Source organism: Lutjanus erythropterus, chromosome 3 (assembly GCF_056507025.1).
Source record: "Lutjanus erythropterus isolate fLutEry1 chromosome 3, fLutEry1.hap2, whole genome shotgun sequence".
Lineage (NCBI taxonomy): Eukaryota > Metazoa > Chordata > Actinopteri > Lutjaniformes > Lutjanidae > Lutjanus > Lutjanus erythropterus.
This window is the reverse complement of record NC_139319.1, coordinates 15740711-15767604: the sequence shown is the minus strand read 5'-3', so window position 1 is coordinate 15767604 and position 26894 is coordinate 15740711. Positions and strand designations below refer to the sequence as shown.

General features: G+C 38.8%; 2 protein-coding genes across 3 annotated transcripts in view; one reads left to right on the top strand and one right to left on the bottom strand.

Moving 5' to 3' along the window:
* rnf150a (ring finger protein 150a) overlaps positions 1-14377 on the bottom strand; it is a 28385-nt gene extending 14008 nt beyond the window's left edge. Inside the window, exon 1 of the mRNA XM_084715175.1 lies at positions 13607-14377. Coding sequence (XP_084571301.1) covers positions 13607-14060 — 454 coding nt within the window. The 5' untranslated portion in view covers positions 14061-14377. The remainder of the gene's footprint in view (positions 1-13606) is intronic.
* Positions 14378-15649: 1272 nt separating this feature from the next.
* On the top strand, positions 15650-26578 carry noazfp (nucleolar atypical zinc finger). Of its 2 annotated transcripts, XM_084715171.1 has the most exons (10): positions 15650-15717; positions 16147-16326; positions 16436-16455; positions 17798-17868; positions 18281-18357; positions 20715-20841; positions 20935-21039; positions 21195-21241; positions 23246-23363; positions 26019-26578. In XM_084715171.1, exons 2-10 carry the CDS (start codon positions 16207-16209, stop codon positions 26309-26311), a joined length of 978 nt encoding a protein of 325 aa, XP_084571297.1. In that variant the 5' UTR covers positions 15650-15717; positions 16147-16206; the 3' UTR covers positions 26312-26578. The 2 variants fall into 2 exon arrangements, with proteins under 2 accessions (XP_084571297.1, XP_084571298.1); XM_084715172.1 differs by lacking the exon at positions 15650-15717 and having other exon boundaries at positions 15737-16326.
* The last annotated feature ends 316 nt before the right edge of the window (positions 26579-26894 follow it).

The window sequence follows — 26894 nt, the reverse complement described above, 5'->3', positions numbered from 1 at the left end:
AAAATTCACAACATGTTGTTACCTAACAAAGTATTTTACTTGTGCACATATTTGGTGTTTAGCCTTTCAAAAACATTCTTTCTTAAGTCAAAACTGTTCCTCGTTGACTTGGAGAGAGTTTAATTGTAAAAATATGGTCAGATTCTTTGTAACACCAGCACTTAAACAGGACAGGGTGAGTCAGACAGCACGCTGGAGAGGCTGTGGGTCTGTGGCAGAAAATCATTGTGTTTCTGGGGATTCTCCAAGACTTACAGCTACTGGAAGACATTCAGAGGTAGCATGTGAAAAGAATCAAGCTGACTGTTTTCAGGTCATAAACTTGGTTAAAATGCCACCACAACTTCTCAGCTTTCTTAAAACATATGTGTTTAGAATATTGCTGGTCACCAGTGAAAAAAAATCATTCTGGAAAAAAATTGTTTTATCAGGGTCCACCCATTTTAGAAAACTGTCTTAATGTGATGTATATTTTTCTAATGGAAAAAGTAACATTTGCTTTGAGACTCAAAAGAGACATGTTTGATAAATGTTAGAAATGTATGTCTGTTTGTGTGCTTCTAAAGTCAAAAGTCTATAATGGAAGATATTTTGTACCTGCTGATTTTCTACTCATATAAAAAGAGAATTTAAAAAACTCAAACTGAATCCCACACCTGTATTATGTCGGTAATCCGACAGCGTAATAAATAACAAACGTTGACAAAACTGACAAGTTATATTCCTTAAAGAATATTGAGTTTAATTTTAATTTTAAAAAGACTATCTTATATAATCCAATGAATAACTTAATTCAAATTCAGGATTTTGTTCAGGGTTTAAATTACACAGTGGCTTTTGGCGGAGCCTGATTCTCCAGTGCGCACCACCACTAAAACATGTTGTGTGCATACTACTACACACAGTTAATACTGTTAATAACATTTCATAGAGGCAAAATAACAAAGACTGCTTCAAAATCAAAGAACGCATTTATTGATCAAAGCAAAAAACAAGAAAAAAAAATCACAAAATCAGCTGCTTCACATTTGTTTTTACACGAGAGGACGTTACATAAAGTACCATAAGCTTGTAAAAACATCTGTTTTGCTGCTTACATCTCTGACACACTCTCTCTTCACTTCCCTGCCATTTACCTTCTGTCTGAGGATTGTTAAAATCTGGGAGAAATGGGGTTTAGGGCTGAAAGTTCTATTTAGAACAACGAAAAGAAAGCAGGAACCAAAACAGGCGACACGTCTACCAGCCTCCTCTTGCTCCATGCCTCCATGTCTGCCCTGGCAACACGCGCAACAAACAGCGCACACAGCATTGTGCTAACCAGTGAAGATAAATGCTCGGAAATTATAACGTTACGAGCGAATAAACACGCAACACACAGACAGACATCGTATTTTTACTATTACTAATTTATTTAAAGAACATCATTTTTTAGAGCTCCCCTGAAATGTCTCAAAGTAGACATTCAGGACCTTCAGGGGAGCCGAGCTCCCCTTTGCTCCCCCATAATTTGAACCCTGATTTTGTACAAGAATTATTAATCTATTTATTTATCAGTAGTATAGGGTGATGACATCATAAAGTATGATGACAGACTTTCAAAGCTTCATTCAAAACCTCAATAGAAGCTAAAAAAAAAGAAAAATTCCATTCGCTACAATGTTGCTTTATGTTATGTGACAAATATCGGCCAATATGTTTCAGTACCTCTGTCAAAAAATCCAGCCTCTATTCTGTATAGTTTATTTGAAGTTGACTGTAAAGAGGGAATGACACACGACGGGATGTAATGTTTCAAAGAATGGGCAGTTTCTCGACACAATGAGGGAATAACGAGACTCTCCTCTCTCAGCCGTACGACAGCAGGTTGATGATTCCACAAACTGCACCAGCAGCCTGAGAAACCGTTACATCATATTCCTTCTGCCGCCTGTTTACGGCTGCATGGAGTCGCTGAGGCCCCCTGTGGTGCTTCACTCCTTCGATCAGTCTCCATAAACAGTGGCTTTATTCATCCTGCCATCACCAACAGCGCCTCCTGTGCAGCCTGCCACATACGCTGAGTGCCATAACAAATCCTCATACACTGCACAGAGATATATGCACAGTGTTATTTTAATGTTTTATTCTGGGGTGATTCCTCCACAGCGATATTAAGACAGACAGAAATACCCTATTTTGTGTTTTCCAGGGGAGTTAAAGGCTTTGAATACAACGGATATGCTACATTTTCAGGATGTATCTTCAAAGTATTATAGCTGCCATGCTCATAAATCCCTTTATGTAACAGGTTTGTTGAAAATCTGCACAGCTGCTACTTTTTATACGACCAGGGCTGAGAAGTCAGACTAAAATCAGGTTTTCTAAACAGTCAGGGAAGACATTTATGAGTTCTTGCTAAAAATTAAAATGTTTGAATAACTATAATTAAAGAATATGTCTACAATTTTTGTTTCAGAACACAATAAAGTCAATATACTGTGCAGAAGCATGATTCTTAACGATTAAATAAATGTTTTGATTAACAATTTGTTATGAGAAATGGGCCCAATACACTTTATGCGTACCAGCCTCTGCAGCCAGATCCCTAACCACCCACAGCCAAACAGTGATCCAGTTGGCAGCATCTCCACTGTTAACACAAAGGTTTATCCGTGTATTATGGTGGCTGCTTCCTCCAGAATGAGTGTCTGCGTGTTCGAGCTTCTAAAACAAACCCTGCTACAAACAATGGCAGAGAAAACAAAAGCTTGTGTTTGGACAGCAAACAGATGGTAATACCCTGCTGAACAATTCAGACTCACAGGGCCACGAGCTGCCGCACTCCTTTAATGAAGTTTCTACTAACGTCTTTCTCACTGCCATAAAAAAAGTTACATAAGGTACACATGTGGTTGGAAAACATATGTTGAGTCTCTAAAATTAATGTTTTAAACTTTAAAGTCTGTAATCTCAGATCACTCTTCTCTCGTTCTGGTATTATTAAGCTTTACCATATAAGATATAATACTTTTTTGATCCCCCAAAGGGGGAATTTGGATTTTTCAGCAACATAAGGGCATAAATATGAATACAGGATTTCTGAAGGGCTTAATAAGTTAAGTTTAAGACTTTTTAAGGCTATTATGAATACAATTTAATAATTGGAATATGTAACAATTGGGCATCCAAAAATCTTCAGTTCAATTCAATGATTAAATTAAATTAAATTTCCTTTGTATAGCGCCAAATCACAAAAAAAAGTTATCTCAGGGCAGTACAAAAAAAAAAAAACAAGGTGAGGCCATAGATGGAATATTAAATAAATTGAAATCCTCATCAAAATAGGATCTATGGTTAAAATGAGTTGTTTGAATTAATAAATTCTGACTGGGCTGCAGCTTGCATTAGCAGTTGGTTTTGTTTTTTCTAATCGTTGCAGCTTGATCAATACAAGTGTTTCCCCAAAACACATTCAAAAGCAAGACTGAAGTTCAAGGTACTACAGGGATCTCGCATATTTAGTTGATTTTTGAGGCGGTAGTGTTTCCACAGTATTAATCACAAAACATAATGAAAATTTAATGATCTCAATAAAAATCTTCTCCTGCTTCATTTTAAGGGGCTAGCATCACACTGTAACTCTGCCTGGAAAAATGTAAACACAGGCTTGTTTTATTTGATCTCAGGGAGAATCTGACCCAGCGTCAGACTGAGAATAAACAGATAGAAACAGAAAATCTTCTTGCGGTCGGTCTGGTTAACTTATGTAGGTCATGCAGAGGCAGTAATAAACTGATAAGGTTTCATTACCAGTTAAAAACTGCTTGTAGTATGGTTAATGAACATTTAACTTCACAATCCAAACAATTTATTAAGACTTGTATTGTCAGAATTGTATTGAAGACATTTCAAGACCTAAATTTCAGATTATTGGATTTAAGACTTTTTAACACTTTTAAAATACTCGTAGAAGCCACTCTAAATAAGAACAGATAAAAAAAAAAAAGAACCTCAAAAAATAAATAATTATAGTCAATAAAAATAAGAATAGACTAAAGAGAAATATACAAGAGCAACTAAACTTACCGACTCAAATCGCAGGTGATAACAGAAACATGATAAAATCAACAAGAAACACCACAGCGGAGTAAACAAGCTCATATTACAAAAGCAGAGCTGCAACAATTAATCGATTATTTATGAATACTAAATTATAATCACCAGCTATTTTGATAATTGATTAATTGCTTATATTGATGTTTTTAAAATAAAAATGTCCAAATTCTCTGACTTCAGCTTCTAAAATGTGAATATTTCCTGGTTTCTTCACCTCTCTGTGGCAGTAAAACAAAACAAGACATTTGAGGACATCGCATTGGGCTTGGAAAACAACGGTCAACATTTTTCACCATTTTCTGACATTTTATGGACCAAACAACTAATTGATTAATCCATAAAATAATCAACTGATTAATTGATAATGAAAAAAATAAGTGAAAAATTGCAGCCACACAATAAAGTAAGCAAAAATCCAAAAATAAAGAACTGCAATGAGTGAGCTGCTGCAACAGGCTGCTTATGGCTCCCTGCCTTTGTAAACACAAGATAAACCACATTAAATCATGTCTAAAAGCAAATGCTTTCCAGACTCTAAAGACTTTAAAAAATGCCCGTGTATGGCCAGCTTCAGCTTCATGACCAACAGAAATAAGGAGGGACATAACGAGGCATGTGAGATTTCCCTAAGCCTCGACTCTTATCTCCTTCTTCTTTCCACCGTGACGCAGTCGGAGCGGACAAAAATAGCTGCTGCTGCTGCTAAAACAGGAGGGCGACGTCTGAGGCTGAGGCCGAACTTGTGAAAAGATGTGGAAGCGAAGAGGAATAAATACTGAATGGGTTAATTCAGTGGACACCAACCTGTTTGTGTCACTATCTGGCTTCTGGTCTGCTGCAGGGTGGATAACACGGAGGCAAAGATTAACACAGAATTAACTGGTAAACTCTTTATAAGAACCGTGAGCTGACTTCAACCTGACAGACTTAAAATAGGCTACACTGTGGCTTAATCATACATGGAGGAGGATTAGGGCCAGGCATAAGGGAAACAATGAGAGGAGAAAGACTTTTATTTCCTTGTTCTCCTTCCTTGTTCTTTATGCTTCTACCATGGATAAGTAGACAATGTAGTCAAATTGTTAATTTTCTGTCTGTCTTTATTGATCGGGAATCCGCACAAGGCATTTTATTTTGAAAATTGTCTGGATTCTGCGTGCTTTTTCTGCGTCTGACTTCCTGCACGCTCGATCTGTTCTGTGATGATTGACGCGACATCCATTAAAATTAGACTCGGTGTGTATTTGAAGCGGAGCAGAGCAGAGAGCTGCCTCTGGGACGTGCCGAGCCGGAATCACAATCTAGCCTCAATCTAGAAAAATAAATCAGAGAGAGAAGATTTTTTTGTGGGGGGGGATTTGAGAATAATGTAGAAATGACGAGAAACTGAAATGTTAAGAATAAAAAATAAAGTCAGTTGGTATTTCAACTTTATTCTCGACAGTTCAACTTTATCCTCAAAATGAAAAACAAAAAAAAATATTCCTCCTCTCATGAATTGCCTGGCATTAGGTTTAAATATGTGTAAAAATGTGTCCATATAAGTATGAGTATCATGTGAGTATCATTGACTACAGGACTAGTTTGACAAGGGAAACAGCCAGCCTCGGTCTGTCCGATGGTAACTAGCAGGCGACATCTTTGATTCATCCATACCAAAATTGAAATGTAAAGATGAATCCCTGTGGTTTTACGCGGGGTTACGTCCCAGACTATCATACGTGCTGAGCAGTTTCCAGGCAACATCGACGTTTTCAAGAAAATGTGAGATTTTTTTAGTATGTTTGCGACCCAAGAATGAATTAAACCAATAATACATGGGGTACATAGTATTCCTCAGGAAACATTACAGAATGCAAGCACCGGAAACTAGGCCAGCATAAATATTCCACAATTCAATGCAGTGCTGACTTCGACAACAACATAACAGACAAAGATGGACAGCGACCGCGGCTGCTCAGGCGTAACAGCAATAACGCTTCAATTCGAATGTCAGTGAGGTTTTGCTTTACTAGTCAAAATATATTTCTTAATTAGTTCATCGTTGGCATGAGTTGCCACAGTTATGTGTCTCCAACCGGCAAGGAGGCTCTTGGGAAGTGACGCGATACGCACTGAGCAGTGTGTCAGCCCTCCTTCCCTCTTTTGGACTTGCTTTTCTAATGTCTGTCATTATTTATTTATTATTTAAAGATTTCTATTTAGTTTGTCTCAGCTTTCCTGAATTGTGTTGGCTACTTTTTTTTGTGCCTCGTGTAATGTTGTATCCACAGTTTTGTTTTAGTGTAGATTAAAAAAAATGGTTTCTAGTTTTTATGATGAACTTATCTAATCCACCGCAGGCTTCAGCTACATAATGTACCACACAGATATGAAAGGTATCAGTCGTGTCAATCTTCTCATCCAGGCCCAATTCTCAGTGAGAAAGCGAAAATGCATGTTTCCTTTACTTTGACAACTCATCTGGGAGATTTAAAGTGATTGAAATTCAAATTTAAAATTGCTCAGAGGCTCACTTGAGCTTTGAGGTTTAACACAGTGATGTGGAATAAGCCAACGCGTTTATATTTGATAAACCCACAGTATCCCACCTGACTTTATGGTCCAAGGTTGAACATGACTCTGACACCGCTCAGCCTTAAATAATAAAGCCAGGCCATGAGAGGTTTCTGGCTCTGGCAACAGTGGATTTTACAGCCCAGCTGTGTCGGCTCTGGACAGGAAATTGCTCCATTCTTTCTCTGGCTGCCTCACATTCAGTCAAACACATTAAGACCCATTCCTCTGTCACTGAGCTCTCTGTTACCTTCCTCTCCTCTGCGAGCTTTGCCACCATCACACCTCTCCTGGCTGCTTTTTCAGTCTCTGAAAGTGTCTCAGTTTATATTTATGTCATGGCTCAAAGCAGGGCAAGGCTTTAAAATAGCCTTGTGCCTTTCATGTTTTGCTGCAGGTAATGTGATCATGCACAGGATCCTTTGTTTGCTACTCCAAGAATGAAGAAGGGATAGAGTATTTTTAATGGTCAAATACTGTAGACCCTTTAGTCAAAAAACAACATTTCTCTCATTCACTGACTTTCTTGTGACCAGTGCTCCCTCACCTCAATTAGTCCCTACCTTGCATGACCACAGCTGCACTCTCTCCCTCTCAAACAAACCAAAGGAAGCTTCTTGGTTTCGCTATTTTGCAGCATAAACTACAGCCAGACCCAGATGTTGAAACTGGGTACACAAAATAAACCAAGGAAGGACACAACTGGGAGAGTATCATTGTTTGGTCCATGAACTCCAGGCATATTTCAGGCTGTCTGTGGAGCAGTCTGAGCATTAGCTTACATGACTGGCCCCTGGATTGCACATCTCCACTGATGCTGTTTCAACTTTTTCGCTGTGTTTCTTTCTTCAACCCCTGCAGTCGCCACCGCTGCAGCCTAAACATGCTACACCCTGTTCAGAAATACTGAGATGACTGGCATTTTCATTACAATGCTGAAAGATGCTAAATTGCATCATAGTAGGGGATTTGAGGGTAGACGCCATTAACCATTTAAGTATCAAATCTATACAGAGGGTTAAGATGTCCAGATGATGCTACCAGACAAATGACAGAATTTGAGTAAAGCTTTAAAGGCTTTGCATAGAATTTAAATGATCTGGATATCATGACGAGCGTCTGGACCTTTCAGTCAAAAACATCTTGTAATCAAGTGACCATGATGTCATCAGGCGTTGTATATTTTTTCGTTTGAACATCTGTTTCTCTACAGATCCTTTTGTCAGACACATTGTGCTGTTGTTTAGCACAGGTGTAGACGTCCGGTCAGCCACACCTTTATGAAAACTAGCACCAAGGTTAGAGCCCATTTCTGAAAAGAAATACAAGTCAAGTGGAAAGCAAGGCTCTGCTCACAGCCTCAGCAGAGGACTCAAATCTTCATTCTAATAATACATCTTAAGGTGTTTTTAAAACTCAAATGTTTTTTTTCCAACTCTAGGACAGATGTAGCTGTAATGCTAGATAAAATAATAAATATTGTATCTATGAATGATGTAATGTAATGTAATTTAAAATCTCTAAAATCCTTTATTTATTACGGAATCACATTTTTCATAAAAACACCAGAAGAGCAGAAAGTGGTTGTTTTCGTCTGACACAGTAGTAAGACAAATGCTGGTACACCTCTGTGCTCTTAATGCAGCAGTCTACCGTAGTCAGACCTCTCTGCACGGCCCTCAGTGCCGGAGAAAGGTCTCACTCCATACAGGATCATTCTGCTGTAGTGGAAAAAATGTTCTGGCTTGTTTAGATTTCTGTAAAACAAACAAAATCGTCTTGGGTGGTGTTAAACCCAGGATGCAGCAACAGTGTCCCTGCAAAATAGTGGGTAACTTGTTTTGGTGGAACATTTGCACATGGGTAAGGGAGCCCTGGCATTAAAATGACTGGATTCCTGAAAAAGGAAAGGTAAAAACTGCTAGCTTGTTTATGTTTGTATGGTTAGTGACAAGGGGTGTAAATCACAAGTTTCATAATTTATTATATATTGACAATTTTATGACTGAACGCTAGAAGACATTTGTGACACAGACATACCATGGAAATTTCAAAATGAACATACATACAGATCAGTATTTTCACTTTGCATCAATCGTATTGGATTGTTCAAGATTGAACTGATATATTGATCCAGATCGATGCATCCTTGCACCACGATTAGCGACCAGCTGCTAACTTGTCATTTTCAGCATGTAGGTTGCTAGTTCAGAGGTTTATGTCATTTCATTTAGTAACAGGGGGTCTGAAAACACAGACAGCAGAGAGGGAGGAGAACGCTGCCTGAAACAGGTGGCCAGTGACAGGCTTACACCCACAGTCTGGATCCAGTGGGTCAGACTATTAATGCATTCATCCCAAATAAAATAATGTTCAGTTCCTTTTATAGTTACCTCCTAATCTTGGACAGATAATGTGGTAATTGCGTCTTTAATAGTCAGAGCTCTGTGATTTACTACCTTATCATTGATTTTCAACTTTTTTTTATGAGAATATTAACTGTAAATAAAAATATTAGCCTACAAAAGGGTTGGCATCGCTTGTTTTTCAGCCTTGGGGAGTGTTTGCTAGTATCCCTTTCAGGCTGCATACAGGCTGGACAACCTTTACCAATTAAGTAGGCAATATGTGTGTGTGCACCCTGAATGGTGAAGTCTGGAGGATGGTGGCATGACAGCAGGAGAAAATTGTTCACAGTCACTTTAGTAAGAAAATCATCCATGTGAGGGTGATAAAAATAGGATTTTGAAAAGTGAGGGGGACATGACGTCTGCCCTATTCCCCAGTGGAAATAACACCCTTAGTCATGGGCATGTACACTGTGCATCCTTTTACCTCAACAGCCCCTAGAACTCAACTGAAGAGGAATCTTCCAGTGACGTTATGAGCCCTCTAAGACCTTCATATCTTCATTTACTGGTTAAATCACAAACAGATAGCAAACAAATTACTCTGCTCGGAGCTATTTAAACAGTGAAGTGTTTGTTCAATTATCTGCGCATTAGCCTGCAATGCCTCCGGCAAACAAAGAGAGGAGAATATGACGCCTGCTCAGGACATTTTGCATGGTTAATGTCAAAAGTTTATTTACATATTTCAGTTCTTACATCTTAGTTTTGGAGGTGTAGCGATGTCCAAAGATGGGTTTTGTTGTACTACAGCCTTGTCTGAAGGAGTTATCTGCAGCCTGTGCTTGTCTGCAAATGTTTTAATTGTATGTTTACATGTTGATTATAGTTGTGAAGAGGATGCTGCTCTCAGCTTCACTCGACAAATAAGTGAAGATCGGCTGTAGTTGCATGTTTGTGGGCTTCTTGGCATGTTTCATGACGAGAATTTCCCTGTTTGTTATGAACAAATCTATCATTTAATTGTCATTATGATTTAGTGATTAGCAGGGTTGGGAGGGTTATTTTAATAATTAATTAATTATTAATTATCTGTTAAAAATGTAGTCAGTAATGTAATCTAAATAACACGATATTGAAGTAAGATAACTGTTACTTTTGGATTACCTCAGTATAAAATATGGTGAACATGTTTAGCCTGAATAGTGTTTTTAGGGCTGCAACTAATGATTACTGACATCATTGATTAATCGATTAGTTGTTTGGTCCATGAAATCTCAGAATCAAAAAAAAAAAAAACAGAAAGTTTTCACATTTAATGAGCTGAAATCAGAGAACTTGTACTTTTTTTTATTATAAATGACTCAAAACGATTAATAGATTATCAGTCAATTAACTGTAATCCTACTGCAAATTCAAATTTTTACTAAATGTATCAGTAATCTGATTATACACTTTTTATCTGTAACTGAAATGGAAGACAGTTACCTTTTTTTTCTATTCAGATTACGTAATTCTGTTACATGTAATCCATTACTCCCCAAGCCTGGTGATTAGTAATGAATGTTTCTGCACAGTTACAGTATGGCAGGTAAAGCAGACACACAGTTGTGCTGCAATGACATGAAAATATCTGTTATTCTTATTCATTGTTACTGTGAAAACTGACATTGTGCTCAACTGTCAGCACTAGTGAGTGTCTTCATTAGCGCTGTTTTAAGAAGACTAATTAAAGTAAAGTTCTGTCTTTACGCTTCGTGTTCATAGATTTTCTTCTTCTCCATAAAAAGCTCATTATTCTTCTTTGTTTTTTAAATTCTCAATAAGAATGTATAAGGCTATGATAAGTCATTTTTCAGTCATGATTACCAAATCCTCTAGCACACGGGGCTGAGGATCAGGGGTCAACCAATTATCAGCCCGGCCAGTTATCAGATCTGATATCCAGCATTTTAACGACTATCGGAATCAATTGCTTTCTGAAGATAAATTCATTTTAAAATGTGCTATTTTGGCTCTGATACAACTACCTGTCTGTGTCTGGAGCCACCATTCTGTCGTCTCACTCGATGTCCCGACACTGTCTGACTGGTTTCATGTCACAAGTAACAGCATAGCAACACTGAAGGCTGCTGTGCTGCATACAGGCAGACAGGCAGTCAGGCAGACAGGCAGACAGGCAGACAGGCACGAACAAATGCATTTGCAGACTGGAGGAGCTTCACTGAGCGAGCAGAGCTGTGCTTCAAAGTTAAGGCAGCAGATATTTCCAAAGTTATAAATATCACAATTAGGGATGAAACTATTACCGGCTCCATGACAAACCACGGTAAAATTCCTGACAATGAGTGTTAATGTTTAAAATCTTAATTATCATTACAGCCATGATGGATTAATCAACCAAAGTTAGCAACACTCTCCCAGACACACGTGCTGCAGGCAATGTGGCAATGTATGTAATTATCCTAATACTAATAAGCGGTACTGGCCCTGAAAAAACAAAAACATATTGGTTGACCCCTGGATGGTATCGACCCTCAGTACTGTTCTGCATAATGTTTGTCTGCGGCACCAAATATTCATCACTGTCAAGTGAGAAAATAGCAAATGTGTGTACAGATTTTTAATCTAACAAATAGTTCCTGATGTTCAGCAAAATTTTCGAATGTCCAGCTGTTTGTGTTTTGATAAATTGAGCAAGGTATCAAAAAATGTACCTTTTAGACATCTGCACTGGGACTCAGATATGAAAGCAGCACCAGAATTTAGATAATACCCAGTCCAGATGTTATATCAGATCATATCATATGAGATAGTATTAAAGAGCCCTCAGCAAGTCGGAGGCAGTGGATCGATCCATCTGCTTGTAGACCAGTGCACTTTTCTCCTTTACCGAGACACTAATTGATTATTTAGCTGATTACAGAGATGCAGAGGAGCCCTGGGACCTCACCAGGGGAAATGAAAACCATTAATCTTGTCCAGAGGTGTCCAACACATAAGAGGCAACTAATTCTATTATGACTGAAAATAACGATTTTATTTTCACTGTCAATTAATCCACTGGTTATTTTCTCAAGTAACTGATCAACTGTTTGGTCCATAAAATGTCCAGAACCCAGTATTCATATTTGCAAAGCTGAAATCAGAGAATTTGCACATTTTTATTTTAAAAAAATACTCAAAATGATTACTCGATTATGAAAATAGTTGGCATGTGATCAATAGTTAAATATCAGATCAATTAATTAATCTGTTCTTATCATTATATACTATACTTCATATACATATTTTTCAAAATCTATTTTTTATCTGTAGTTTTACTGGTCCTTGAAAAGTCTAAAGCATAAAGAAACCACAAAATATTTTCTTTTAAGAAGTTGGAATTTGGACTTTTTTTTCTTTAAAAACAATTACTCAAACCAATTAATTGATTATAAAAATTCTTATTCTAATCTTATTCATTTGGTAATTGACAACTAATCAGTCCCTCCTGGAAGCAGCAACTGCAACAATTAAAGCAAATTCAACCAATACCCGTGAATTATGCACAACCTCTACTTTCTTGCATGTTCCACCTTCATGCGAGTTTTACCGATCACGGCAATCCACCATGCAAACGTCATAAATGTATGTTTCAGTGAAATGAAATGATGTCTGTTATTTACTATATCTCTGTCATTGTTTTTTTGTTCTTTGGTCACAGGTACTGAAAAGAACACAAGGCTTGCCATTGTTATTGTGCACTTTCATATTATACACACACACAAAAAGAAATTGCAACTTTTTTGCAATTTTCACTTGCTCCTGTTAAAGGGATAGTTCACCCAAAAATGAAAATTCGGTCATTATCTACTCACCCTCGTGCAGATTGAGGGGCAGGTTTATTTAGCTAGTCCACAAAACTCTGCTGGAGTTTGACAGAACAGTGTCGCAGAATCCCCCAAACAATGGAAGTGAATGGTGACCAGTTTACAAACATAAAAAAACAACTGGAAAGAAACCATAAAATGCCTCCGTACTGCTCATCTGGTGTCATTCAAGTCTCCTTAAGTTTAAACATGCCTTTTGCACGCCATCACACACCACACATAGACAGTGTGCATGTGAACGTGGCAAGCTCAAGATTCAGGCTAAAAAACATGGTGTAAATGACATTTTTATTAGTCAACTTGGCATGTTGGGGCTTTAGGAGACTGGGGCTACACCAGATGAGCAGTATGGAGGCATTTTATGTTTTTTGCTTTTTTTTTTTTTACATTTGAAAGCTAGTCACCATTCACTTCCATTATTTGGGAGTTTCTGCAACACCGTTTTCCTGTGAAACTCCAGCAGTGTTTTGTGGACTAGAAATCTAAACCCTCAATCAGCATGGGGGGTGAGTAGATAATGACTGAATTTTCATTTTTGGGTGAACCATCCCAAAATGAGCCTGCAAAATCCTGGAGGGACTGACTAATTGATCGATCAAATAACTGCTATAATTGCAGCTCTAAATTGTATGATTCTCTCAGGCCTCCCATCAGTTGACTGAGCAGGTATCACGGAGGTACAGACTGTATACAGAAGACTAGTCCTGCAGGTTGACAGGTAGTGTCTCTTACCTGGATGGGGCATTGTGATGGTGTCGTTGGCACTGATGGAGCCCACATTGTAGATGACAACTGCAGAGGCGTTGAGGTTCGCGACGTTACGGATTTTCTCTCGGTATGTGCAGTTCCCCGCAGCCACCAGCGCCACCCAGGCGGTGTTGTGGGGGACGGGAGGGAACCTGACGCTGGGGTCGCACGCCTGTTTATCCTGCGGGAGGGTCGGCACCAGCACCAGACCTCGGGCTTCTCTCTTGGGCGAGTGCTCGCCGTACCGACCGCACTCGGTCTTCTCCGTCCTCACCTCCGAAGTGACGGGGTCCAGATAAGTGATGTTGACAAAGGCCGTGTACCATTCTTCTTTCTCTGCCACCGTGAAGTCCAGACACAGCAAGTGGACGAAACAGAAAGACAGCAGCCACGTCGAGAGAGCCAGACTGCGGCAGGCTCGGATGAGGGACGGGGCCATGATTGTGCGGCTCGGTTTGGGATGGAGCTCCGCCGGCCGGGTCTCCTCCTCACCTCCTCCTCCTCCCTCTGTTTACAAGTGAAAACAGTCCGCGTTCATTATAACATCCAGAGGCAGACACCAGCCCTCACAGAGTTACTGAGCTTACGTGCAGGTGTCAGTCCACTACACACCACCACCTGCAGGAACAGACATGACGCTGTGTTTTGTTGTTGGCTGGTCCCCTCCTCGCTCTGGATTGGCTGATAGCTCATCACCACGTGACCTGGGCGTGGACACGGTGCCTCTGACGACCAGTGACATATGGGGAAACTTAAATAAATCATGAAAACTAGTTAATTCCTGGTGACTTTCCTCTTTAAATAAACTTGAATCTTTGAGTTTTAAATTTTCAAAAATTTGTATTTCAAACATTATTCAGTAAAGTTAATAAATAATGGATGATCTTTTCAATTGAAACCATTTAATTTAAACACCCAAATAATGACAAATCATGGTAAGAGAAGAAAAGTAAACTATCTCAACTAAAGATAATAAGTTGGAAAAACTGTATTTATGTATTTCAAAATGTATCCACCCCTCAACATTTTCCATCTAACAATTTATTTGTCTTTACATATGTTTAGTCTTTTATTCTGGAACAAAAACACCCATTCAGCATAACAAATTTGATGCAACATCTCATGGACGAAATATTCAAAGAACTATATTCAAAAGCTTGATCAGACTTCTTCAAAGAGAGACACCTCAAAACCAGTAGAAGATGGGATGAGCTCAAAATACCAGACTCACTAGAAATCTTAGATGTTGGTATGCTGAATTGAAATTGCTTTCAATGTCCATAAGAAACTTAATAATAGCTTTTCACAGAGCTTCAAGAGCTTCCTGCCTCGTTGTGTAAAGTATTTTTGTCAATATCATTTTGTTTAATATATGCACAGTGGTAGTACAACTTGCTTTAACAAGGAAAAGGGTTATACCAACTTACTCACATATGTCTAGAAAGTTCAGTCTACACATAAAGCAGTGTAGGTTATTCTTCATAAGGCATAGCATTGCCAGGTTGTGAGCCCACATTAAGTTCATGTGTCTACTTCCATAACAAGCTCTGTTCATTTATTTAGCACACTCACAAGTGAGATATACGTTGCCTGTAACTGAAAACACGGCAGCCCAAAAGGTGTTTATTATAACTGATCTGGATTGGGTATTTCAGATGTTTAAATTGTTTGCATTTTTTAAAAATATTTTCTTTTGCTTATATTTTAATATTTTATGTTGTATATTTTTTATCGATGCCTCTTAATATTTTTGCTCTCCACTTTGCTGTAACAGTGTAAATCTTCCAGTTGTGGGACTGATAAAGGAATATCTTATCGTATCTTACCTCTAAACATAAATAGTTTTAGTAGTAAATTATTCAGCCTATAACCCAGGTCATTAGTGACAACCATTTAGGGGCAGACTAAACCTTTACTGTGGTGTTGTAAACTAGACACTCATCTTAAATTTAGATTTAGTTTTTGATTCTAGGGAAACCCAAAAGTGCGAGGTAACGAGCTCTCGCAAGGAGTAGGAACAAAAATCTCGGCAGTATGTTTCACCCGATCGGATTCTCAGACCGGACTTGGAGGAAGTCGGGGTACAGAGCATTTCGGTAATACAAAATTGCAAATTACACTTGAACATTAGGAATGACATTTAGATGTAACATTCGGTACCATTAATATTCCCGCTAGAAAACCTAAATATTATATATGGACGACTTTAACTAGATTAAATTTAATTTAGTTATCATGTGACTCTTCCTGTCAGCCTGTGTCTCTGCTGACTGAACAGCTAGCCAACGTGAGAAAAGAATATTATCAACTACAGTAACTATATATTTTGTTATTGGCTCATTATGTGTCACATGTGTTGAACATCTTGCATTAGGTTACTTTAACTCTACTGATTAGATTACATGTGTATGTATTTATCACTGAGACGAAGTAACTTAAACTTATATTCGGTCGGCTTCATTTCTCTCTAACTGGCGAGCCGTTGTTCATCCGAGGAACGGCACTTAAAAGTTCCGTGTTTGCAGGTAACCAGCCGTCAAATTAGCCGTTAGCTCTGTGGAGAAGGGCGGCCTGTTGAAGCAGAAATGCCCAAAAAGAAAACCGGTGCCCGTAAAAAGGCCGAGAGTCGGAAGGAGCGAGAGAAGCAGATTCGAGCCAACCGGGAAAATGTCGATGTGGCCAAACACCCCTGTAACTCCAACATGGTGAGTACAGCTGCAGCTACTGTGGTACGACTGCAGCTAATACATAAAGGCAATGCGTATCTTCATTACCGATCCTTACACTGTTTCTGTGTTGTGTTCTGTTTTGTAGGAATGTGACAAGTGTCAGAGGTAAGTACCTGTGTTTGAATATTTCCATTTTATGCCATTATATCCTTCTGTTCCACTTGCTAGATATTGCACAGTAAATATTTCAGGGGTGAGAATTAGGTATGTAAGAAAATATTATGTTTTGTGATACTTTATCGATTCTCAAAACACTGTGTCAGGATATTTTGATGCATGCTAAGAAGAAGTTTAAATCCATGGCTGCTAAATAACAGTGTTCCTATTTAGCTTCCATGTTCTGATTGTATAAAAAACTTTACCTTTTTAGCTCAAATATTATGTGAATGTTGGTGTGCTCTTTATACTGTGAAAGTTTTCTCAAAATTAGATTTAAAAAGTAGCAATATCTCATGTTGCTTTCAGTGTCATACATATATCGCAATATATTGAATTATAAACTGTACTGTGATGTGTATCATATTGCCAGATTTTTGCTAGTATACAGTCCTAGTTGGAATCCCTTGGCACCTCATAACCTGATTCGATTCTGATTCAGAGGACTGTGATGCGATTATACAACAGTTAACGATGCATCAAAGTTTGGGATGTCTACACGATTTATTTTTTTCTCACTGAGTGACAGCTTGCTACTTTTTAAAACAAAGTGTATTTGTAAAGCTGCATGGTCAGTTTGGTCAGACACAACGGATTTCATTTCCCTTCAATGTCACAGAAGCCAAAATGTGTCCATATTCTAATTTCTAAGCTGAGGTTTGCAGTCGAATTCTATCCATCTGCAGCAAGTCGCTGATCCTCACCAAAACGCAAGAAGTAGCCTAGTTTAGATCATGAACACAACACACATGTTTATGTCTCTTATTTTTTGCCATCCATTTGGTTCAGGAACATCTTGTTACATCAAATTGTTACATGCAATCATAATTTCAAGTAGCTTTTTCTCTACTACTATTTGACAACATTAGTTACTGGTTACTTTGTAGATTCTTAATATTAATACAAAATATAATTCAGGTAATTAATTGTGATGTCTTATTATGGGATAAGCTATCAGGCAGCATATAAAGCTGCACCAGCAGCGATATCAGTGAAGTTTACATTTTAATGCATCACTCATTATAAACCAGTGATATAATATATATATTAGTCCAAAATGGGCCACTCTGCAGAATGAGTACTTTTACTTTAAAATTTTACTTTATAATTTAAGTATGTTTTGATGTTAATTTGCAATTTGCAAGTAAGACTTTGAATGCATGCTTTGTCTTGGAACAGTATTAGAATTAGTGTATTTTTGCTCTGTGGTGTTTCAACACTGGGTATAGTAGACGAACACTAGTCAAACGGTTAACAAACATTTTTCTCTCTTTGTAATGCCACCTGGTAGAAAACAGAAGAACAGAGCTTTCTGCTACTTCTGTAGCACAGTGCAGAAGCTGCCTGTCTGCGCTCAGTGTGGTGAGTAAACTGCAGTGTTATGCTAATCATTAGATGCACTTCATCATTTTAGTTCCAAGTAACAGGTCACGTGTCAATCTGCATGTCTTTAGTTTGCAATTTTTTGTCTATATTTGAAGCCCAAGCTGAAATATCCCTGGTGACTTCATCAAGGAGTTATTTTTTCAAACTTAAGTAGGTTCCTCCAGAGCCACAGGACACAGGCTGAGTAGCATTAAGTGGGTTGATCATCATGTATATAATCAGTGGAGTGCACTTTTAAAGCCACTCTGTCTAGAAATTTATAGTAAGTATTCGACTTTGGTGCTCCCAAGTGGTTGTAATAGTGGTTGTCATAATTTGAATTTGAAACACGGTGGCATTAAAATAGGCTGTGATGCCTAATTACACTATGAACTGCTTGTGTTGTCAGGCAAAACCAAGTGCATGAAGTCATCAGATTGTGTGATCAAACACCCTGGGATCCACACCACTGGAATGGCCATGGTGGTAAGTTAGCAACTTCTGAACTGTTACAGTCACACAGAAAAGATGCGCAGAGACCCATCTGCACTTAATCAACCCTAATGGGGGCATTTTGTTGTTTTGGTAATTTACAGTGTCTAATTACTGGTAGTGTTAAGTAATTGGTCATTTCAGTTCTGGCCAATGTTTGCAAATGTTTTTATTCATTCAGTACATTTTTGTTTTGACTTGTCTGTATTCTATGCAAAATAATAATAAAATTATGGGGCACAATAAAAGTGACCTTGACCTTGAGACAGCAAACTTCCTGTCCAACAGTGTCATACACATTTCATAAATTTGGTGTGCAGTGGCACAGACACGATGCGCAAACATCAAACGAAAAAGACTGTACCATGCAGAAATGTGTATAAAGTGCTTTTTCATCAGAGAGTTGAGTGGTCATTGTCAGTCTTTGTCACCATCACAATCATGCACTTTGTGCAAGTGTTGCAATATTGTGCAGTCAGGACCTAATAATTATGGTCATAATCACGTCCAACAATGGTGTAGAAGAAACCCACCGTCCACTTAGTAGTATCATACAGTGCTGATACAGTGTAACAGCATAATGATATAAGGGATGAGTGTGAACACGATCTTATGTATTTGTTCAACCAGTTAAATTACCTATACCTGTATCCCTGCTAGGAAGGGGTGGGGCCAACCATAAGTTGTTCATTTCAGTCCAAGATTGATATGGGTTGATCAGAAGTTGCAATAGTTACTATTTATTAGAAAACAATTGAGAGAACAGCTTCAGAATTTAGCTTAAAATCAAGGTTTTTGATCACGAGAGTAAGAGAACTATGTTCAAAACAAATTATTTTTTTTACAAACTTGAAGTAATAAATTTAGTTAATCAATGAACACAGCATGCATATTAACAACCCAATAGATTTTCTTTCATCACAAGTGAAGTTGATACCACTTTGATACTTTGGGCACTACTTATTAAATTATGAAGCATGTAACAGAATTTAAAATGACCTAATATGTATTGCGATTTTTGTTTAAGGTCAACTTAAACCAATCAGGCATAACATTATGACCACTGACAGGTGAAGTGAATAACACTGATTATCTCTTCATCCTGGCACCTGTTAGTGGGTGGGATATATTAGGCAGCTAGTGAACATTTTGTCCTCAAAGTTGATGTGTTAGAAGCAGGAAAAATGGACAAGCGTAAGGATTTGAGCGAGTTTGACGAGGGCCAAATTGTGATGGCTAGACGACTGGGTCAGAGCATCTCCAAAACTGCACCTCTTGTGGGGTGTTCTCGGTCTGCAGTGGTCAGTATCTATCAAAAGTGGTCCGAGGAAGGAACAGTGGTAAACCGACAACAGGGTCATGGGCGGTCAAGGCTCATTGATGCACGTGGGGAGCGAAGGCTGGCCCGCGTGGTCTGATCCAAAAGATGAGCTACTGTTGCTCAAATTGCTGAAGAAGTTAATGCTGGTTCTGATAGAAAGGTGTCAGAATACACAGTGCATCGCACTTTGTTGCGTATGGGGCTGCATAGCCGCAGACCAGTCAGGGTGCGCATGCTGACCCCTGTGCACCACCGAAAGCACCAACAATGGGCACGTGAGCATCAGAACTGGACCACAGAGCAATGGAAGAAGGTGGCCTGGTCTAATGAATCACGTTTTCTTTTACATCACGTGGATGGCCGGGTGCATGTACGTTGCTTGCCTGAGGAACACATGGCACCAGGATGTACTATGGGAAGAAGGCAAGCCAGTAGAGGCACTGTGATGCTTTGGGCGATGTTCTGCTGGGAAACCTTGGGTCCTGCCATCCATGTGGATGTTACTTTGACACGTACCACCTACCTAGGCATTGTTGCAGACCCTGTACACCCTTTCATGGAAATGGTTTTCCCTGATGGCTGTGGCCTCTTTCAGCAGGGTAATGCACCGTGACACATAGCAAAAATGGTTCAGGAATGGTTTGAGGAGCACAACAACAAGATTGAAGTGTTGATTTGGCCTCCAAATTCCCCAGATCTCAATCCAATTGAGCATCTGTGGGATGTGCTGGACAAACAAGTCCGATCCATGGAGGCCCCACCTCGCAACTTACAGGACTTAAAGGATCTGCTGCTCACATCTTATTGCCAGATACCACAGCACACCTTCAGGGGTCTAGTGGAGTCCATGCCTCGACAGGTCAGGGCTGTTTTGGCAGCAAAAGGGGGACCAACACAGTATTAGGCAGGTGGTCATAATGTTATGCCTGATCGGTGTATGTTTATACAGCAGCTGCAGAAGGATAAATCATGGCCAAGTCTTTGATTTTTTTTTTTTTTTTGACCTTGTCATTTTCTTTTTGTACACAAGGGGGCAGTATGTGACTTCTGTGAAGCTTGGGTGTGCCATGGCAGGAAATGTCTGAGCACTCATGCCTGTGTGTGTCCTCTGACTGATGCAGATTGCATTGAATGTGAGCGCAGTGTGTGGGATCATGGTAAGACCCCCCTCCTCTGTTTGACTGAAATCCACCCGGTCGTATCAGTATCATACTAAAGAGCACCACTGACTGTTTCAACTTCCTGAACAGGAGGGCGAATCTTCCGCTGCTCCTTCTGTCAAAACTTCTTATGTGAGGATGATCAGTTTGAGCACCAGGCAAGCTGCCAAGTCCTTCAGGCAGAAACATTCAAATGTGAGTCATTCTCTTTTACTTTCACAATGTCATTTTTGTGGTTGATGGCGAAAGTAAAGAGTAACTTATCTGCTCCAGAGAATAATATCTAGAGGGCATGTGTGCAAACGAGCAAACGTGATTTTTGTTTTGCCTCTTCTCATGTTCCATTTTAGGTGTTTCCTGTAATAGACTGGGGCAACATTCCTGTCTGCGCTGTAAGGTGAGGGCAACATCTATCTACACTCAGTAAACACACCAGCAGGAACCTATAGTGTCTAAATATTTATGAACATATTTATCTGCTCTTTATGCTGAGTGAAAAATTTTGATGCAAAACTACACCCATCCTATCAGCACAAAGTGTTTGTGTAACAAAATAGAGCAAACCACATCTCCTAACTGATAAGACCGAGTCAAATTAAATCCCTCTTCTCATTTGTTTGCCTTTAGTTTGTGCCACAACAGGAAATATTCCTGGTATGCAGGAAACATGTAATTGAAACTGAAGATTAAAATAGAAGCCGTTCTACTTATTAGGAGCAAGAGAGCACTTGAATTAGATAACTGGACTCCTGAAATGGGGTTAAAGCTGCTTCCCTCCCTCCTTCACTGGGTTAAAGCAGGGTGCACTTTGTTTACATCGGACCACATGACCTTTAAAATGTTAAAAGAAGTTGGTTTTGTCTCTAGTACCAAGAGGAAACATTAGGACAAGGTAGCGGCTTTATCTACAAAGTGCACAAGTGGTTGAAATGACCAGCCAGTTTGTGATGGTATTCAATTTCACTAATTTAGCACATTTAATTATAGGTAAAATTATTGTTTCTACAAAAGTGGAAGGAAAAGTGTAGAATTTTCATTTTAGTAATTTCCAGGTCTGGATAAGTATGAGGAAAAAGAAAAGAGAGTATGGAAGAATCTTTGTGTTTCCCTTTTCTGTTTTCTAAAATATAAAATTCAGGATGTCTAAAAATAAACTGATTATACAAGCTGTGTGTTTTTCGTAGCTTTAGGAGGGAGTAAGGTGCTGTAAAACAAAAGAAACAATGCACAGTGATTTAATTTAAGGGTAGAGTCACATTTTGTCAAGTCTGTCTTAAAACGATACTGGTTTTTGTTTTTCTTTGGTCTAATCATTCTTCCTGGCCTCCTGGCAGAGACGCATCCCTTTTTAACACGACTGCACTCCAAGTCTTCAGTCTGTGTAAAAATGCAACTGACGGTAAAAATCTAGTGAGTGTTTTTGTCTGGAGTCCTCAGTGTTTTTTCCTGAAACAAAGGAGACAGAATCAGAAATATTTTATAGATTGGGGAAATTGTTCACAATACAGGTGCTCCATTCAAGAATAAAAAATATATATAAGCATAGAGAAATTACAAGAATAGAAAATAAGAAGTATGCAAAAATATATTAATTCCACTACAATATAGAAAAGAGATAAGATCAATAATAAATATACACAATAAAAATATGTGGGGAAGCACTACTATTGATCAAAATATTATGGAAATCCCAATATAGCCAAGTGCAATATCCAAATTACAGGGGCTGCAACTTTTTGCAAAAGGCAAAATTTGTCGCAGTGTACAATTATAAAAGAAGCATGGTGCTACAGCGAAGCCTTGGCTTACAGTATAAATGATATTCTCCAGATGTGACCCTTCCCTTCTAAGTGTGTTGGAGACTCAGTGGTGGCTGCAAAAATTCAAAAGACCCTATCGAGAGTCAGTGTTTGGTTTGTCCATTCTGGGCTACTGTAGGGATGTGGTGGTTCAGCAAGGCAGCCTCCACTGAAGAGGACCTGCGCCCTCTGTAGATATAAACAGCTCATTGTAAGATAACGAAAGCACAACAACTCTTATTTTCAGGTGATTATACACTAATGAAAAGATACTTTTGAATTCCATTTCTGACATATTTTGTCCATAAATCTTCTTAAGTTGTTTCTTCTTTTGTAATAAATGTCACAGAGACATTCAATGAAACAGGAATGGTCAGAGGAGCTATACGGGGAAGAAAAGAGAACTGGTAAATCTTTAACAGGGCAGGTCGGACGTTGAACTTGAGGGGAAACAAAAGGATGATGATGAATGAACCGTCTAAACAGGCCTGAGCGGTCATTGGATTTCATTTTCATATTTTAAACTATATATCAAGACAATGTGTGTGCTGTTGATATGTCCATGTTATGATTCTAATATTAGTCCCACTGTGTCCTCTTAGGCGTGTTACTGTGATGACCATGCCAAGAGTAAGGTCTTCAAACAGGAGAAAGGAAAAGCTCCACCCTGTCCGAAGTGTGGTCACGAGACCCAGGAGACCAAAGACCTCAGCATGTCCAGTGAGTCTCACACAAAGCTGTCAAAACTGTTGAGCCATTTCCAGTAAATCTGCCACTTTGGGGGAAGTTGCAGCAGCCTTGACTTCTCTGCGCAATCTTAATTTTTCAAAAACGAAACAGAAAATGGGGCATTTTCGAGAAATGAACTTTCATTTCCCTTAAAAGTTCTCGATGGTTTCCTTCAAAACCACTAGTTGTTTGTCCTCTCCCAGACGATGTATGTTAAACAAATCTTTCTCTCTGTCATTGGAGTTTGCTTCTGTTTTTGTTTATTTCGGCTTTTCTTTAACTCTCAATTTCTTCTGATAGCGACATTTGTTTTTCCAAAAAACAGAGGTGCATCTGACCAAATGGCACTTAAATCAGGTTTTATTTCATACTGCATGACTGTTTCAAATACAATATTGCAGTATTGCGGTGTGACATAAACGTAATGTGATGTAATTTATTTACTGAATGGAAATAGTTATTTGACAAAGTTCACTTCCTCTGCAGTGTTTTATCACTGATGTAACCTGAGAGTCACTGCTGTCAGTTGACTGTTACCTCTTTGAAGACACAGGGTGTGAAACCAAAACGAGACAAACAAAAGCTCTGCTCTGCTGAAAGAGCTTTGCTTAATATTTCTCATAGATCTGACCCACAAACAGGGTTGGGAGACAACTTTAAAATGTACTCTGATACAATTACTAATTACCTGTTAAAATGTAGTCGGTAACCTCATCCAAGTATCACAGTATTCAAGTAATGTAACTTGATTACTTAATGGTACTTTTGCTTTAACTCAGTGCCAAATGGTGAAATTGTTTAGCCCAATATAATATTTTATATTTGTGGGAGGGAGATATTCCTTTATTTTTTCCTGTGTCAATGTATGTTTCGATTAATAGCTGTAATTAAATTAAAACAAAAGTGAAACTACAGTTTGAATAAGTTTGGAAAGATAATTTAAATGTATTTGACAATGAGCATGAAACAGTGAACTTACATGTTCAGTGTACCGTAAATCTCATCAACCAGATCAGTTTGATGTGCCCATATCATGCAAACTGAACTGCATAACTAATTTATTGGTGCTTGAGCAGCCATCATAACAACCTCTCAAGTAACCCACAACCAGTTGGTGCCTCTCATGAAATCACAGAGCTAAGCATCCGCTAGGAAGCACCTGTTTTCCTATGAAATAAAGACTCTGTGATCTTTCATCACAAAAAAACTATTTGTCTCTTTTCCTAACAGTGTTACAAAGTGCTTAACAAAAGGAGCTAGAACCACACAAGGCAGATAAAACGATCAGGGACATGAGCACAGAGGATGTAAAGACAATAAAATGAATAAGATCACATAAATAAGAATAAAAACAGTATAAATAAAGACACGCACCAAACACTTTCTAAAGTTCTCAAAAAGACAACATTTTTAAGACGAGATGTTAAAGACTCAGAGAGTCTGAGTTCAGTTGGCAGAGACTTTCACAGTTTGGGGGCTGTATAAGCAAAACCCTGATCGGCCTTCGTCACAAACTGTAACCTGGGGATAATCAGCAGGGCTGCAGAGATCGAGCAGCAAAGGGCTCGGCCTTGAAACATGGTACACACTCTGCCAGGTGAGCTACCGACACGTCCTGTTAGTAGCCTGTTTAATATTATTTGAGGTGATGGGATCTCAGAAAACCCAGAATCTCATTTAAAATTTCATGCTGTTCTGAAGGTATTTCAAAAATCCTCAGACTCTTCAAGTAAACCTAGAAAAAAAAATCATTCTCCAGCACGCTAAAAATGATTTTTACCATCTCCTAAGTTACCACTACTTTGACTTCATCCAAAGTAACATAGTAAGTCAGAAATTGAATATTTGTACCACATGAAACAAAGTTTAAAGGTCTATCATCTGTCTATATTTATTTGTCTACATTAGTGTTACTTGGACTCAGAAATAATCTTACTTCAGAATCGCTTACTTCACTTTTAATCCGACACATTAACATGATTTTCTAAAATTTGCACAAACAGGTTTTTTTTCTGTTGCTGCTGGTAGGTTGTGACATTCCTGATTGGTCTATAATTGATCAGAGAGTCTTCGATTGGTTATGAATTGCAGATGGGGTCATATGCCATTACACTTAACAGGCCACACCATCTTAGAAGTGTGCGAACACTTCTGGCTGCTCCTGATTGGGCAGATGCTCACCCATGGGCTGTCTGCTCCTGGATTTCAGACCATTTTTTAATTTGGAAACTTACATTACAAAAATAGTTCACCGAAAATTTGAGGCAAGAAATAAGCCATGCGGCTGCTGAATCTGTCTTCATTTTTTATAGACAAGTTAGTTTTAAAAAGTTTTTCTGAAGGTTTTATAGAGATGGTGAGTCATGCTGAACACCCCTGATTTCCATAAAGCAGCCAAGACCTCAACTGTATGCCATTAAGGAGAGGCCAATCTGATGCCAAGTCTCTCAAAACACACAGAGGCGTTACCAGGCGGCATTGCACGGTTGTTTACATAGACAATGAATAGAAAGTGTGGAAATGACGAATCCTGTGGACACATACTTTTATGTTCTGTGTCTGTACTTCCTGATCATCAGTGCTTTGTTTTCTTTGATTAAAATAAACACACATAAGTTACTAATGTCGTGTGTGTGCTCTCTGCAGCTCGCACGCTGAAATTTGGGCGCCAAGCTGGAGCTGATGACGATTACTACGACGGAGCGTCAGGGTACGATTCCTACTGGAAGAACATAGCATCCGGAGGAGGAAGAGAACAACAGGACGACTATGGAGAAGATGATGATGATGAGGATGATGACTATGAGGAGGAGGATGAGGAGGAGGAGGAGGAGGAGGAGGAGGAAGAAGAGGAAGAGGAAGATGATGAAGAGGAGGAAGAAGAAGGTGAAGAGGACAAGGCTGCTGATTCTGTGGCTGGTCTTAAACTGGATGCCTGAGCTAAAATAGGAACTGGAGAAGTCTGGACAGCCCCAGAGATCCAGATGATCCTCAGTGGATGTTCACTTGTTACAAGTCAGGAGTTAATATGGACACAGAGGAAGAATTGGAGAGTATAGTTGGTATAACGAGGGCTGGATATCCATATTGGTGCTGATATGGTACCCACAGTTCTGTACTGATACTTTTTCCAATACCTTAACTTGGAGGAATATAAATATACAATGATGTAAGAACTGGAGAAATAAAATATCTTGAAATAATAAGCAAGTTTTCTGAATTTGAAAGGTTAAAAAAAAGTAAACAAGATTATAATTCTGACATTCAATTCCAACTTTGATTGCTTGACAGTTTTTCATACTAAGTGTCGTAGACACATTAGAAGTTTTTGCCCAGTCCTAAGGACGACTTGTTGGGTTGGATTGATGCAGCAGGAGGACCAAAATTAGCCGTAAACCCCCTTTTGACTGTCTTTGACCCACTTGTTTTGATTTGTTTTTGGTGACAGTTTTATTTTGAACAATGAACCATGTCATTTTGACACAGTTAATAGAGTTGAAAAGTGGAAGTAGAGATGTTCAA

Bases quoted from the DNA above. Each gene is read 5' to 3' on its own strand.
- noazfp (XM_084715171.1), top strand. From the start codon at position 16,207: ATGCCCAAAAAGAAAACCGGTGCCCGTAAAAAGGCCGAGAGTCGGAAG. The intron at 21,040-21,194 runs GTGAGTCATTCT...GTTCCATTTTAG, and splicing joins TCAGGCAGAAACATTCAAAT to GTGTTTCCTGTAATAGACTG. The intron at 23,364-26,018 runs GTGAGTCTCACA...TGCTCTCTGCAG, and splicing joins CAAAGACCTCAGCATGTCCA to CTCGCACGCTGAAATTTGGG.